The following is a 16,693-nucleotide window of genomic DNA, read 5'->3' on the forward strand; positions in this document are numbered from 1 at the left end:
ACGGTACGTGTGAAGCTACCCTTAGGCAGAATCCGCTAGAGGAATCCTTGAATTCTGCTTATAATTCTGCTTGAATTCCACTTGCATTTAGCTTAAATTCTGCTTGAATTCTGCTCAAATTCCACTCCTGGGGTGGGTTCACACTACGGAATTCTCGCGGATAAACTCCACGGAATTCCGCAGTATTTCCGCGTGCCTTTCCGGCGGCTCCATAGACACCATTCTATGGGCCAGCGTATTGCGCTATCCGCCGAAAGAAGTGATATGTGACTTCTTTCGGCGGATAGCGGAATACGCCGGCCCATAGAATGGTTTCTATGGAGTCGGCGGAAAGGCGCGCGGCCGTGCGCACGGACATACTGCGGAAATACGTGGACATTATCCGCGAGAATTCCTCAGTATGAACCCACCCCTATTCTGCCAGAGCAGAAGAAAAGAGGAATTTCAAGCAGAAATCTTTCCTCTTCAATTACTTGTTATTGCTCAGTGTGCATGGGTCCTATTAGGGTCCTATTTAACAATCAATAATAGGCGATCACATAATTTTAGTGGAAATTTAGTGGATGGGCATTTAATAGCAAATTATTACCCTTATTTTAAAACAACATCTATTATTTGTCATTAAATGGCGGCCATGCACTCAATTTCAACAGTGTGTGAACAGAGCCTTTATGTGTTTTCAATCCACTCCTGGTTTTGGTTGCAAAATACTGAGCAAAAATACTGTGTGGGAACATAGCCTTCTACCATAATTCTGATTTGTTCTGCTTAGTAAATCTTCCTGTAGTATAATTTATATTGTGGGATGTATTTTTTATGTATATTTTTTGGAATCTTTTCCATTTTCCTACATACTAGTAAAGTTAATAAACAACTATTTACACACTTCCTGCATTGGCTGTAGATGTCTTGGAATCTGGGATAAACATTCCTACAAGTAGCAGCACCTGCTCTTTTTGTTATCTAATCCATTATGATCCGCACCTGGTGCCTCCCAAAACAGCAGTGTGTAATGGTGCGTTTACACAGACAGATTTTGAAGCCAAAGCCAGGAAGACTATAAACAAACAGATCATAAAGACTGAGATATCTCCTTTTTTTAAATCCATTCCTGGCTTTGGCTTCAATAATTTGTCAGATAATCTGTCTGTGTGAACACGCCATAAAAAATGCCCCAAGTATTTGTCCAAAAGAAACTGTTCAGCTTTAAATCTCTCCAATGCCACCTCCTACTGGACAAGGCTTATACTGTCCCTTAATATGCCCAAACTCTGATGTTTTTATAATGTATGATTTTACCTTAAGATTTTTTTTTTATAAACTTGATGCAGGGCGAACCTCGAGCCTTGGTCTGTCCAAACCTGAACTCTTGGCATTTGATTGTCGTTGGCTGGAGAAGTTGGATGCCGCCCTAGGAAGTCCTGGAAGTCCAAACACCGGTGTACAATTAGATGTATGTACTGGATGGTACTGCTAGATCAGCGCTCGCTTACTGGGCTTATTGCACGGCCCGATAATCGTTTAACAAGGGCTGCATGAACATCGTTACCGATGTCCTTGCACCCCTTGCTTAAACTCTATACATTACCTATCAATGCTGCAGGCTCCTCTTGCGGTCTTCTTCTCCCTGGGTCCCGGCCTGTGATTGGCTGAGCGGCCTGTCAGCTCAGAGAGGCTGCTCTGAAGCTGCAGCGCGAAGAAGAAGAAGACCGCAAGAAGAGCCCTGCAGCATGGATAGGTAATGTATAGAGTTTGGAAATCGTCAGCCACCAGGCGCGCACCGCTATTACACGTAGCAATGCGCGGTCGGCGCACAATTGTAGGTCCAAACCTATATCAACAATCAGCCGATGATCGTTGTCATCGGCTGATCGTTGTGTATATTACAGGGAATGATAATCAGCTAGATACGGCCAATTCGGCCGATTAGCGTTCCGTGTAATTGGGCCCTTACTGACTGACATACACAAAAACTGACACAGACACACAGCACTTACAGCTCAATCTTCTCCCTCTTCCTCTCTGCCCTGCCAATCTCCACACTGTAGTATTAAGGACCTTCCGGTCTCCTCTGTGTGCAGGACGCTGGCAGATCCTGCTCCTGTGTCTTCTTGTTCAGACGCTCTCCCTGCACTACAGTGAGCGGGCTGAACATCAGGATGCCGGGCTCCTGTCCCTAGCTGGGGCCCCGGCATTGCCCAGGCAATCCCTGTGCTGACGCCAGCCCTGATGAAGCTTCACCTGCCAACAATGACTGGAACCTAGCCTAAAGAAATAAAGATGTTTGTACCTGCACTTGTAGAGATTTCTGTGATGTTTTGTCCCACATTGTCCAGACCACAGGAAGAAATGCCGGAACCCACAATGGCAGCGGAGAAAAGGATTGAGTCACATGATTACACACATTTAGGTATTTTATTAAGTAGGAGGTAAAGAGACAATATTTCATTCCCATTCCTTCCCAGATTTCTACTCCAATATCTAGATTTCCCAATGCCCCACCTGCCCCATCATCCTGTAAACAGTAGTCTTCTCGGTCGGCACATCATGGCGCCTCTGCCCTATACTATGAAATGAGATCTAGGAATATGTACACGTAATGTTTGTAAACCTATCCATTCTTCTAACCATCCAAAGAGACAAACGAGAGATCCCCACCGGTCTAGGAAGAAAAATCTTTCCTTTATGGAAATGGTAAAGATTTTTTTCCCTGCCCTGAAATCTCTCGATGCGCTGCGCCCATGATCTTCTATCACCATCAATCTGACCTCATTCGATATTCAGCTTCCATTCTAGTCTGAGGAACAGTTAATGGTTCTATCCTCCTCGACATGGAAGACGGACGATGCAAAGTGAGTCAATAATTGTATCAATCTTGGTAATGACGTGACACATTCCCGATGGCTCGGAGTGCTAGGTGGGTGCCGGTCAATGTCCTGGTTATATTCATCTTATTTATAAGAATCAGGATTCATACATGGAAAACTTTGGGTCTCCCCTTTTGGCACAGATATTGCACACCACCGCGGGAGGTCTTCCTGGATCCCTTTAAGTTCTTCCTCCACACAATTCCATCCTGATATAAAGAGCAGCAGCATTCTCATTATTATTAGCACAGTGTTCCGCCCCGGTCTTCATGGTGCACGGCTCATCCTCACTATGGTTCCACTCCGTCACTGGCTGACTACTATTTGATTGCTGGCCATGGAGTGTCCTGCATTCGCTTGTACGTCTACGAATCCCATTCTCTGTCGCCGCTTCCGTTGCTCGGTCATCTAAATGAAAAAATGTACAAGAGAATCAAATATGCCTCTAAATTGGTTTCTGCCTGAGTACTTGCACTCTGAAGCCGGCCATAGATTAATCTCCAAGGATAGTTAAGCGAATGATAAATTACTGGCAGAGCGTTCATGTTTGAGGGAACTTCAGAGAAGTGAAATCCTTGTCATCCAATAGCCAAGCAGTAAAATTGAATTATTCTAATACTGAGAGGTTGAGAGACTCATTATCTTTTAGGAATTCTCATCAACCATCGTAATGTGCACAAGCCACTCAGACCTGCTGCTGCCATAACAGATGGGTGGCTGATGGCACTGGTATACAAAGCCACAAGGAAAACGAAAGGGGGCGTTAAAGGGGAACTCTTTCACATCAACTGGTGTCAGAAAGTTATATAGATTAGTAATTTACTTCTATTTAAAAATCTCTAGCTTTCCCATACTTACCAGCTGCTGTATTCCCTGCAGGCAGTGGTGTATTCTTTCCAGTCTGACACTGTGCTCTCTGCTGCCACCTCTGTCCATGTCAGGAGCAAATCCCCATAGAAAACAGGACAGTTCCTGACACGGACAGAGGTGGCAGCAGAGAGCACTGTGTCACACTGGAAAGAATACGCCACTAGAGGTGATCAAAAATCGGGAAAAGTTAGGTTCTATCGAACTTGAACCTTGTCAAACCTTCCGCATTTGATTAAGTAAGTAATAGGCTGTATCCCTGTTTTCCAGGCGGTACTCCGGCAGTCTCCTCCTTCCCCACGGTAAGGCATCGGGAATCAAATGCAGAAGGTTCAACAAGGTTCAAGTTCGATCGAACCTGCAAAATCCCGATGTTCGATCATCTCTATACACCACCTCCTGAAGGACATACAGCAGCTGAAAAGTACTGGAAGACTGTAAAGTTCTAAAAAGAATTTACAAATCTATATAACTTTCTGACACCAGTTAGTAAGTTAATAGAAAGCAATTATAAAGTTATAATAAGGTTATGTGACTGTGGTGCTACAATATGACATCATCGTCCAGTCTCATCAGCCACAGACGGTAGGAGGTCACAGAGCCGCCGCAGTGAGATGACCATCCGTTCCCACACTAACCAGTCACAGACGACACATTAACCTCTTTTCTCTGAAATTGATGGAGGTGAATCCTGTACCTGTTCCTTGAGTTCATTGAGCTGCGATGTTAGATGAGTAACCAGCCGCATGGTTGAGTTGAGTTTGTCCTGGAGGCTACGTATCTCATTCTGCTCGCCCTCACCTTCATTGCTGACTAGTGACATTGCTCTCATCCTGGGGAACCAGTCCAAGTTTTTACTCTGCAGGAGAGGTTATCAAATGTAATACACATACATTATTAAAATGGCTGAAATATATGCACACTGAAAAATACAATCTATCTACATGTACTGCTTCCTCCAGAATGTAATGGAGTTTTTTTTTTACATTTGACAAAATTGCCTAAACAGCATTGAATATTGATATGTCTTCAGAACATTCATACACTATATGGACGCAAGTATTGGGGTAATCCTCTTAAAGGGGTAGTTCATCAAAAAAATTATTTCAAATCAACTGGTGAAAGTTATAAAGATTTGTAATTTACTTCTTTGTAACAATCTCCAGTCTTCCAGTACTTATCAGCTGCTGTATGTCCTACAGGAAGTGCTTTATTCTTTTCAGTCTGACACAATGACCTCTGCTGCCACCTCTGTTCACGTCTGGAATTTTCCAGAGCAGGAGAGGAGCAAATCTATAGGGATTTGCTACTGCTCTGGACAGTTCCTGACATGGACAGAGGTGGCAGCAGAGAGCACCGTATCAGACTGGAAAAAATACACTACTTCCTGCAGGACATACAGCAGCTGATAAGTACTTGAAGACTGGAGATTTTTAAATAGAAGTAAATTACAAATCTGAAAAACTTTCTGATACCAGTTGCTTTGAAAGAAAGATTTTTTTTCGCTGGAGGACCCCTTTAAACAACAACAAAAAAACAAATAAACAATCCTTATTTTACCCAGACTACTATTGATATTCCCATGCAGATAACTGTGGATTGGACAGCGATTTCCTGTTATGTCCCAGCCTTATGTTTTACAGTGCTGAGTGGCTGACTAAGGGCTTATTCCTATGTCCTGTATATTACGGAAGCTACAAACAGGGAAGCCCTGTATTAGAGTGTTTTCCTTCCTGCCATGATGTATCAATATCATGCCGGGAGTGGGGAAACTGTTTGAATCCCCACAGCATCATATTGATACATCATGCCAGGCGGGGAGAAACTCCACTACAGGGTTTCCCCGTCCATAGCCTCCATAAAATAAGAAATGTGGGAATAAGCCCTAAGGAAGCACTTCAACTGTGTTGGGAACGGTATTACTATGGTCACTGTTACTGTATGGGAGTACTAAGGAGGCACCAGGTGGGTCTGGTGAAACTTACTGTAAAGCATGTCACTAAATGCTGTTAAAAGCAAGTATGATGACAGCCCCCATAATAATGTACTGCAAATAAAATACAAAAAAATTAAAGAGCTACAAAAACATGGCCACTTTTTCCCCTACTCTTGTCTCCAGTTCAGGTGTGGTTTGCAATAAGGCTCCATTTACTTCAATGGAACTGAGTTTCAAAACCCCATCCAAACTGGAGACAAGAGTGGTGCAAAAGTGTCCATGTTTTTGTAGCGCTGGATAACCTTTTTAAAATCTGAAAATAGAAACAGATTAGAAAAAAAAAAGAACATGTTTCAGTATCCGTCTCTTCAAGGTCATCCATTCTCTTTAAAGGGAATCTTTCTCTAGGTTTATGCCACCTTAAAAGAGGGCAGCATAAACTAGTGACAGAAGTGCTCAGCAGATCGGTGTATTACTGACATCATTCTGTTCAGCCGTTCTCCTAATATGCAGGAAAGTGGGATTCTTGCCGCATCCCTCCCCCCGCCCTCCAGCTGCTGACTGACAGGTGACTGCCTAGACACAGCATGGATAGATAACTGCCAATAAGCAGCTGGTGGGCGGAGTTTTCTGCTTCTCATGAATATCCAGGACTACTGAGCTCATGCACATGGACTACTTATTGTCCATGTTATTCAGGAAGATATCTCTGGATCAGCTGCACAGAACAATGTAAGTGATACATCATTCTGTTCAGCTTCTCTGTCACTAGTTTACAGTACCCTTAGGTAGGACAACATAAACCTACTGACAGAGTCTATAAGTATTTTCTTTCACTTTCTCAATTAACAAAACATTTTATGATTCTAGTCTGTTTGTATGAGCGATATATATCTGGTCAGGAAACTGATGACTATAGTCTGAGCTTCTTCGCAGCTTATAGTCCTTAGGGCCGATACTCCTAACAAGTACGTGCCCTTTAGTCTGCTGAAGCAGCTGGAACATTAGAATACGGCCCTTGTGTGCATCAGGGAGGACGTGTAACTCACAGGATTGTTCCCGAGCATATTTGTTTAATGACGAATAACGCTGAATAAATTCCACAAAGATGGAAATCGCTGGAAATACCACAAACAGCTTACTGGCTGAGCTCGGTAAATAACATCCTGAATGCAGCTCCTCACAGCGACCGCATAATACATTTCATTCTCTTTCTGCTGGCAGGATCTGAGCGCGATATTTCTGTGTGGGTGGCTGCACTTTCAGGTCATGTAAATGCACAAAATTCTATTTAGACAATAATATATGGCAAAAGAACCATTTACTAGAGGAAAAAAAAACTGATTTATTTAGTGCTGACTGCGGCTACATTCACAGGTTCAGTAGTATATGATGCCTGCAATCATCCGCAAAAAATGGGAAGGGGGTTAAATAGGTGGGAACGGTTTAAAATGATTACTAATCCGTATTTTTGGGGGGATTTGCTAATGTTACGAACGTGTTAGGCTGGGTTCACACTACGTTTTTGCAATACGTTTTTTTTTTTTGTTGCAAAAAACAGATTTTTTTCCATTGACTTCCATTATTAAAAAAAGGATCAAAACGGATAAGTTTTTCTTAACGTACACAAAAATAAGGTCGACTACATTTTTGTGTACGTTAAAAAAACAGATGCATTTTGATCCGTCTTTTTATAGTGGAAGTCAATGGAAAACCGGATCAAGATGGATGCACACAAAGGCATCCGTTTTTGGCAAAAAACAGATGAAAAAAACAGATTGTAAAAACGTAGTGTGAACCCAGCCTTACCTGTAAAAATTACTGATCTACAGACAATTTCATAGACTTCTATGCGCCGGAATTACAGTCCGTACTGGAGCTTTTCGCTGATCCGTAAATATAAGGATAGTGTAAACAGCCCAACTGAAATCAATGAGCCCTAAATTTGTCCACAATTGCGGATCCGCAACTGCAAATAAATCCGCAAATAAAACTATGGAACATGTGCATGTAGTATAACTCTGTGTTCTGTACTCTTCAGAACCCAAAATTGGGCTTTGATGAATATAAGTGATCTGCGCTCACAAGTCTTCATTAGGCCTATGAGTTTGATGTTAAGAAAAGACAGTTTCCACGTTTCTTGTTCACAAAGCTGTCTGAGAAAACCAGAAGCGCAGCAGAAATGGACCTATTGGCGGATCTGAAATGTCGCTTGCTGTTTCATAGAAATGTAGAAGATTGTCGGCAGAAAAAGACCATCTAGTCTGCCCTTTTAGTATTTCCCTTCTTATCATCTTAGGATATATATATGTTTATCCCAGGCAGGTTTACATTCACTTATTGTAGATTTACCAACCACATCTGCTGGAAGTTTGTTCCAAGCATCTACTACTCTTTCAGTACAGTAATATTTTCTTACATTGCTTCTGATCTTTCCCCCAACTAACCTCTCACTGTGTCCTCTTGTTCTTGAGTTCAGTTTTATTCTAAGAAACTCTTCCCTCCTGAACCTTATTTAGTCCTTTAACATAACTTAAAAGTTTCAATCATGTCCCCCCTTTCCCTTCTTTCCTCCAGACTATACAGATTCCAATCCTTAAGTCTTTCCTGATATGTTTTATGCCTCACACCCTCCACCATTTTTGTAGCCGTCTTTGGACCTTTCCTATTTTATCAGTATCTTTGTGTAGGTGAGGTCTCCAGTACTGGACACAGTATTCCAGATGAGGTCTCACTAGGGCTCTATACAGCGGGATCTTGAAGAAATAATACATTTTCACTCGTTTTTTTCACTGATATTTCATGTGCAATAGTAATTTGCTTTTGGACTATTAAAATACACCGTTTGCCCCCAGCTTCAGAGTTTTTTTGAGTGCTGCCAGACATCATTTTTACAAAGACCTTAATTAGAGATGAGCGAATTTATATATAATTTAGGTTTGGGTTTGTGTAATAATTTTTCATCAGGCCCGACCCCCATCTCCACCTAAATCACCTGTTGGTGGAGTGTTGTTCGAGCAGTGGGTTTGTATGTTAACAGGTCAACCTTTTTTGCTGAATGTACAGTATTTTAACATATTATTAGAATATGCAAAGGCTATGTTTACACGCTGTCAATGTCATATTTATTGGCCCCCTTCTAATTTAGGGGTAAAAATGGCCGTTATTATACAAACAATGGGGGAGATTTATCATCATGGTGTAAAGTGAAACTGGCTCCTTAGCAACCAATCCATGGCCCCTAGCAACCAATCAGATTCTAGTTTTCATTCCTCACAGACTTTTTGGAAAATGAAAGGTGGAATCTGATTGGTTGCTAGGGGCAACTGAGCCAGTTTCACTTTACACCATGTTTGATAAATCTGCCCCAATGTCTGTTATTTTAAAATAACGTCCATCATTTGCTGTTAAATGATGGCCATCCAATAAAAACGGACGTCATTTTGACGGTTTGTTAATGTAGCCTGAGGATACAACGTAGGTACATATCCACTTAGAATCAAACAATTTGTCATTACAGTCCGACAACGGTATAGAAATGGCTATAAGTATGTCCAGCACATATCTGCTATTCTGCAGGATAGCCGGAAAGATACAAGTAAATGATGCTTCTTGATGCCGCTATCAGAACCAAGCGCATTTTGCGAGTTGAGGCTGACCTTTATCATCTGTGCCACATAGCTCTCCGGACCGGTGTAATCTGTCTTGTTCTTCACTCTCACCAACACGATGAAGTACAGATAATTCCAGATATTGTGCTCTTCCTTAATGTGCTCCTCAAAGGACACCGTCTTATTGTCAAACTTATCTCTCTCCAGTCCTGCAGAAGTGAATAAGATTCCCATTTTACAAGCAGATAAGAGTATTATTAGTATGGCTGACATTTAGACGGTCTTTAGTGCGGCTTTATGTGTGATAAATCATATTCAGAGTCACCGAGGAAGCTGCACAAGGCAGGCACCGGAAGGCACACATCCTACAAGGCTCACATCTCACACCTTACATGAGAGCCCATGACATGGAAGGGTCTGTTAATCACAAGGTAAATAAAAACAGCAAAAAAACAGATCATTTATTAAATTGTAAAAAAGTGAGATATACCAGTTATACCAGTAGTCAGTATGCATGGTGGCCCTCTAAAATTATGTCTAATGTTTTTTTTTTTACCTGGGTTCATGGTTCTATATGGAATGTTTTTTTTTTTTCCCCCATCGCTTTAGCCATAAGGGCCTATTCACACGTTTCCATGAAACACGAACGGATAATTGATGATACGGAATGACTCCCTGCCCAGCGTCATGTATTAATAGGGGAAGATGTTTAAAGCAACTCTGTACCCACAATCTGACCCCCCCCCCCCAAACCGCTTGTACCTTCAGATAGCTGCTTTTAATCCTAGATCTGTCCTGGGGTCCGTTCGGCAGGTGATGCAGTTATTGCCCTTAAAAAAACAACTTTTAAACTTGAAGCCCTGTGTCAAATTGCCGTGGCCTAGAGTACCCGTGCCTTAGGATTGCGACACCCCTCCATCCCTCCTCCCCACCTTCCTCATCATTAGGAATGCCCCTAGAACACTGCACATGAGCTGGATCGTTAAGGGACATGTGCAGTGTTTAGACAACTGATGAATAGTAAAAATCCTACCCAGTTGCATTCATAATGATGAGGAGGGCTGGGAGGTAGGACAGAGGGGGGTCGCAACCCTAAGGCATGGGTACTCTAGGCCAGGCCAATTTTACACAGGGCTGCAAGTTTAAAAGTTGTTTTTTTAGGACAATAACTGCATCACCTGCCGAACATACCCCAGGACAGCTATCCAAAGGTACAAGCGGTTTGGAGGGGCAGATTGTGGGTACAGAGTCACTTCAAGTGTTCAGAGGACTGTAATGACACAGCCGTGTGGACTGGAGAGATACATTATCATTTACTCGTCCGTGGTTCTGTCACGGAAACGCGTGAATAAGCTCTAAGACTATATACAAATAGCCAACAAGATAACCTCGGCACTCCCGTACGTCTGCTCCCAGACTGTAGTGTGGTGGAGGCTGCGTCCTTCAGACCATGAGTTATCAATGGTGCCGTTCACAGATACACAGTATAGACAGTTCTAATGATAGTTTCCATTCAAAGACAGGTATGAGACGCACTCACCAAAGGTAGCAGGAGTGGATAAATAGCAGGCTACAGCTGTTGCGCATGTTGCAGCGAAACCCTCTGTGGGCTGTGAAGAAGCACGCTGCAACCTGCGAAACAGCTGTAGCCTGTTATTCATCCACTTCACATGCATGTGCCTGCCATGATCGGTGAGTGCCTCTAATTCTTGTCTTTGAATGGAAACTAAGTCTAAATACGTTTCTACTGCTAATGCTGATGTAGGAACATGTATAAACGGTCCTGACACTAAGAGGCTTTTAATGTTTGTGTAGAGGGTTGCTTCAATAGGATCAGCTCCATACACATTAGTTTCCCAGGAGACAGGGATAATGACAGCCAGCTGATGTTATGCTGCTGCCTGTCATATACCGCAGCGTAGTGTTTCCATAGTAATAGTGGTTTGCGTGGGCCCAGGCTTGGTAAACAGCCCTAGTTAATACGCCCCTGCTGGTCATAGAGCATGAGAAGATCGCCATTAAGGCTATGTTCACACTGCGTATGTTTCCAGCCGTAGTGCGAACCGCGAATATACGCACATAGTTTTGAGGTTGATGCGTTCGCTTGAAAGTGAACGATATACGCCCGCACAATGCACACTACGTATGAGCTTATGGCCGGATCGTATACGGCGCCGTGAAAGATGAACAAGACCATCGTTTGAGGAGGGAAATGTTAAAACTCATGGCCGTGGATTTCCATGCAGTCCCGTACGAAGTACTTATTTCAGCCAAATTGAACTTGATTTTTTCGATCCAAAAGGTTCTGTGTGGTTTATGGGGCAGGGGCGAAGATTTCCAAGTAAATGACCTGCCTCAGATCGCTTCGAAACAAGCTAGGGAAGCATAACTGTACTACGGGCGTATGTTCGCGGTTCGCACGCATCCGGCCGCATGTCTATTTTTCCCATGCCCGTAGTTTCAGCCGCACATGTACGGCGGCGTATGAAATGCGGCCGGACTCATACGCAGTGTGAACATAGCCTAATACTGATCAATGCTATGCAATGGCATAGTATTGATCAGTATATGCAAGGCAATAATTGCAGGTAATAGTACCCATGGGGGACTTATACAATGTAAAAAAAAAAAAAGTTTTTAAAAACATAACATAGCCCCTCCCCCAATAAAAGTTTGATATTAATCTAACCTGCTAATATGTCCCTATTGCCCAGGAGACGCTAAGGAGGAAGGTATGTCTCTTACCTTCATCCTCGGCACCATTCAAGTTCAGTTAGTTGTGTGCGCCATGGGCCAGTGAGACCTTTAGGAGCCCTGGGGAAGCCGTTAGGAGCCCGCCCCTTTCTAATGATAATGAATGAAGCGGATCGGTGCTATGGGGCGGGGGCAGTGCTCCTAACGCTCTCACTGGACTGTGGAGCAAAAGACTAACTGCACTTGAACAGCGTCGAGGAGTAAGGTAAGAGACATGCCTTCCTCCTTAGCGCCTCCTGTGCAGTAAGGACATATCAGCAAATTAGATTTGTCTAACCTGCTTATAGTTCCCCTTAAAATAACCCCTTTTCCCATTATACAAATAAAAAATGTAAAAACACTGTAGAGTGCGGAATTGTCTGAGCTATTAAAATATTTAAAAAACATTCCCACGCAGTGAACAGCGTAAACCACCAGAATTTTTTTTTTTTATTTTGTATCAGAAAAAAAAAAGTGGTCAAAATTTCCCATTTACACCAATATGATACCAATAAAAACTATAGATCATGGCGGCATAAAATGACCCCAAACCAACCCTGAAAGTAGAAAAAAATAAGCAGTATGGCTCATAGAAGGCGAGGAGGGTTCAGCATGACCTGGACATCCATGCAGCAATGACCTTTGGTCATGAAGGGGTTAAGAATGAACATTTGGATTGAACGCTAGTTCCCCTAATGATAGTTTTATAGTGAATTGTCTTTCTATCTCCACTACAAAGAGGCCATTTTCCCAATCTGCATCCTCTATGTGCATATCATTATAAATCGCTGCCTCGGGAAGCTGCCGCCTCTGACATTCTTGGAGAAAAATAATATTAGAAATCATTTTTACGCATGTTGGAAATGTCACTAATTTGTGGCATTTCACACACATTTAATTCTGCGGTTAGTGCAGTTCATTGCGTTACCCTCCAGCTTTCTTCTCATTAAAGTGGCTGCCATTAGCTTTAATGACAAGTTGACAGTGTCTGGAGTCTAGTGACAGGTTTGTCCAGTCCTTCTGGATGAGGTTTTATAATACCACATGACTAGTACAATTACTATGTCAGCTATGGATCCCAGGCTGGGTGTAAAGCACCATGTGCCTGGAGCCAGGTGACCTTTACTGGTTACGATGAGACTCAGATTCACTGACTGCTGCAAAACAACCATGGGAGCCTGGACTGGCAAGACTGACAACGCCCATTTCCCTAGGTTTTTTTTTTTATGTTTATTATGTTTCCTCTAAAAGATTATCAGAAATTGCCTGTGTAATTAATGTTAAGAATAAAGAATAAATCTGATATTAAATAAATAGCATATTTATAGGTAAATAGACCACATTTAGGGGCATTCACATGTTCAGTGCACAGTCCTCAGTTCAGGACTTTGCACTGCGAAATGGACTCCAGAACCAGGGCTGTGGAGTCTGACCTAGTTTTGGTTGGAGCCGGAAAAATGCACCAACTCTGATCAGTGGTTAGGGAGAGTCCATTGTGTGTGTGTGGGGGAGATCTGTGCTGTTTTCTTCCTGGATGCTGGATGATTGTGTATGAGCAGCAGTGTAATATGAAGATATCCTGTGTAATATAGAGGAGGAGAAGCCATAAGTAGTGTAACAGTAACCTCTGCCCTAAATGTGGTGTTTTCTTTCTGAGAGAAGTTTGTGTATTTTTCTTCAGTGGGCTATGGCTGCAGCAGGCTGCATGTGTTCTATGGATGCAGCAGGCTGTGTGTGTGCTATGGATGCAGCAGGCTGTGTGTGTTCTATGGATGCAGCAGGCTGTGTGTGTGCTATGGATGCAGCAGGCTGTGTGTGTGCTATGGATGCAGCAGGCTGTGTGTGTGCTATGACTGCAATAGGCTGAGAGTGTGTGCTATGGATGCAGCAGGCTGTGTGTGTGCTATGGCGGCAGCAGGCTGTGTGTGCGTGTGTGTGTGCTAAGGCTGCAGCAGGCTACGTATGTGTGTTTGTGCTATGGCTGCAGCAGGCTGTGTGTGTGTGTGTGTGCTATGGCTGCAGCAGGCTGTGTGTGTGTGCTATGGCTGCAGCAGGCTGTGTGTGTGTGTGTGTGTGCTATGGCTGCAGCAGGCTGTGTGTGTGTGCTATGGCTGCAGCAGGCTGTGTGTGCTATGGCTGCAGCAGGCTGTGTGTGTGTGCTATGGCTGCAGCAGGCTGTGTGTGTGTGCTATGGCTGCAGCAGGCTGTGTGTGTGCTATGGCTGCAGCAGGGTGTGTGTGTATGCGCCATGTGTGCAGCAGGCTGTGTGTGTGCTATGGCTGACCCCTCTTTATCACTATGGCTGACCTCTATATCACTATGTGTGACCCCTCTTTATCACTATGGCTGACCTCTATATCACTATGTGTGACCCCTCCATATCACTATGTGTGACCCCTCCATATAACTGTGTGTGACCCCTCCATATCACTATGGCTGACACCTCTATATCACTATGGCTGACACCTCTATATCACTATGGGTGACCTCTATATCACTAGGTGTGAAACCTCCATATCACTATGGCTGACCCCCTATATTACTATGGCTGACCCCTCTATATCACTATGGCTGACCCCTCTATATCACTATGTGTGACCCCTCCATATCACTATGGCTAACCCCTTTATATCACTATGGCTGGCCCCTCTATATGACAGGTATCTGGCATTGTTAGCAATGTTTCTTCGTGTATGGTGAATAGTTAGTTAGAAACATAGAGGATTGTCAGAAGGAAAAGACCCCCTGCTCCATCTAGTCTAGTTCTGAGTTGTTCAGGAGATGACTGGCTGCTTGGCTAGTTCCCACCGGGTTGTGACGACTCAGGGACTAGGAGAGAACCCGAGGCTGAGATCGAGCTGCTGGCGCTGCAGGGGCACTGGGATGGGTAAGTGTAACTTTTGTATTATGTTAAACACCCTTCCCCCACCCCCACTAAATTTTTGCCAGAGTTCTCCTTTAGGTTTTTGGGTGAAACTTATGTTATTTACGACACATTGTCTTATTTTCACTCAAAATTTCGACCCTATTGGGATATTTCTTTAATTGTGTGTGTAAACATAGCCTTAAAGTGATGTTTTCAGGGATCTCATGAGTTAATATCTATACCTATAGTTCTCAAAATAGATTTTTGACTTCCTTTAAAAAACAGGAAGCAGAAACTAAAACACTAAAACTAAAAGACTGCAGTATGAAACATAAAAACCATTAAACATTTTACGCTGTCAGACGTTCGCCATTAGTTGAAACTCTACATCAAATGAATGGTCCTAAATGTATTTATTTTTTATCTGCCCTTCGATTGACCCCATTGTCCTGGTATGGATAATGCACATTTAATATGCACACAATGTAAAAGATCCAATTAGTATAATAGTAGGATATCAGGACTAAATGGAGAACCACGAGCATCAACTCACTGATAAACTAAAAATCTATATATCAGTGCACTTTAGGACATCATTGGTTTCAACATAAGGCCCCATTCACAAATCGGTAATGGTATATGTAGTTACAACAGGGTTACTGATGTGTAAGTGTAACTGTCCGCATTCACATGGACTCAGTCATTCAAATGAACGGATCACGGCCACAAGGTGGATTCAAAACAACTACGTATGTACTGGGTTATGGAAATCAATAAACAGGATAAACGGCTGTGTGAAAGGGCTAGAAAGGTGGTCATACACCTTCAGTGACTGACAACCAAGCGATCGATTCGACTTTGGTCCGCCCATAGACAGGAAAGTTCAGCACGGCCGAGTATTCCTGTGTTCTTTATGGGGAGGGGGTAAGCGGGAGCGAGAGAGCTAACCCTGCAGCTTATCCCTCCTGAAACAAAGGGGTAGGGTGGTAATTTTCTATCTTGCCTGACCCGTATCTCCATCGACATAATCTGTTGGTGGACGGCCAGGTGAGACCCATACACCTTAGGGCCATATTACACAGCCCAATATTCCGGATAAACGAGCACCAAACTGCTAGACTGGCGCTCACTTACTGTGCCTATATACATATATACATATATATATATATATATATATATATCCATGTATCCCTTGCCTTAAGTGTAAATTAATAAATGTTATACTTACCTGTCCACGCTCCCTGGTGTTCTTTTAGCTTCTGCTCACTCACTGCAGCCGCCACTGAAACTTCTGAGCTGGTCTCTGAAGTGACAGGCTACTAAGCCAATCACTGTCGCTGTGCTGTCCAGTCTCAGCAAGTGATTGGCTGCGCGGCCTGTCACTTCAGATACTGACTCAGAAGTTCCAGGGGCGGCTACATGGAGCTGGCAGAAGCTAGAAGAACACCAGGGAGCAAGTATGTATAACGTCTATTATTTTTTTTTACACTGTCATCAGCCGCCGGCCACGCATCACTATCACACGTGGCAATGGATGGATGGCGGTCAGTGAATTTTAGCCTGGATCGGCCACTGATCAGCTGATTGTTGGTTATACGTTGATGATGATATACTGTAATTTGCTGCAAAACATCTACAAGTAACATCAAACTCTGCAATAAAAAGGGAAGGTTTTTGTGTCCCTCCTAAGTTGTTTAGTTGAGTAATTTAGCTGTCTTGGTTTTTACACACTTCATACTGGGCAAAAAAAAAAGTACTTCCATACTGTGAAAGAGTACTCCGGGAAAAAACAAAAAATACAGTGCAGGGGGAA

At 43.1% G+C, this 16,693-nt stretch overlaps 1 protein-coding gene across 2 annotated transcripts in view; it reads right to left on the minus strand.

Annotated features, from left to right (window-relative positions):
• Window positions 1–2,396: 2,396 nt before the first annotated feature.
• ITPR3 (inositol 1,4,5-trisphosphate receptor type 3) overlaps window positions 2,397–16,693 on the minus strand; it is a 162,483-nt gene continuing 148,186 nt past the window's right edge. For both annotated transcript variants that reach the window (XM_069971461.1, XM_069971460.1), the window contains exons 56-58: window positions 9,330–9,490; window positions 4,432–4,593; window positions 2,397–3,275 (exon numbers count right to left, since the gene is read on the minus strand). In XM_069971461.1, the coding sequence (XP_069827562.1) occupies window positions 3,174–3,275; window positions 4,432–4,593; window positions 9,330–9,490 (425 nt within the window). In that variant the 3' untranslated portion in view covers window positions 2,397–3,173. The remainder of the gene's footprint in view (window positions 3,276–4,431; window positions 4,594–9,329; window positions 9,491–16,693) is intronic.

Source organism: Dendropsophus ebraccatus, chromosome 5 (assembly GCF_027789765.1).
Source record: "Dendropsophus ebraccatus isolate aDenEbr1 chromosome 5, aDenEbr1.pat, whole genome shotgun sequence".
Classification (NCBI taxonomy): Eukaryota; Metazoa; Chordata; class Amphibia; order Anura; family Hylidae; genus Dendropsophus; species Dendropsophus ebraccatus.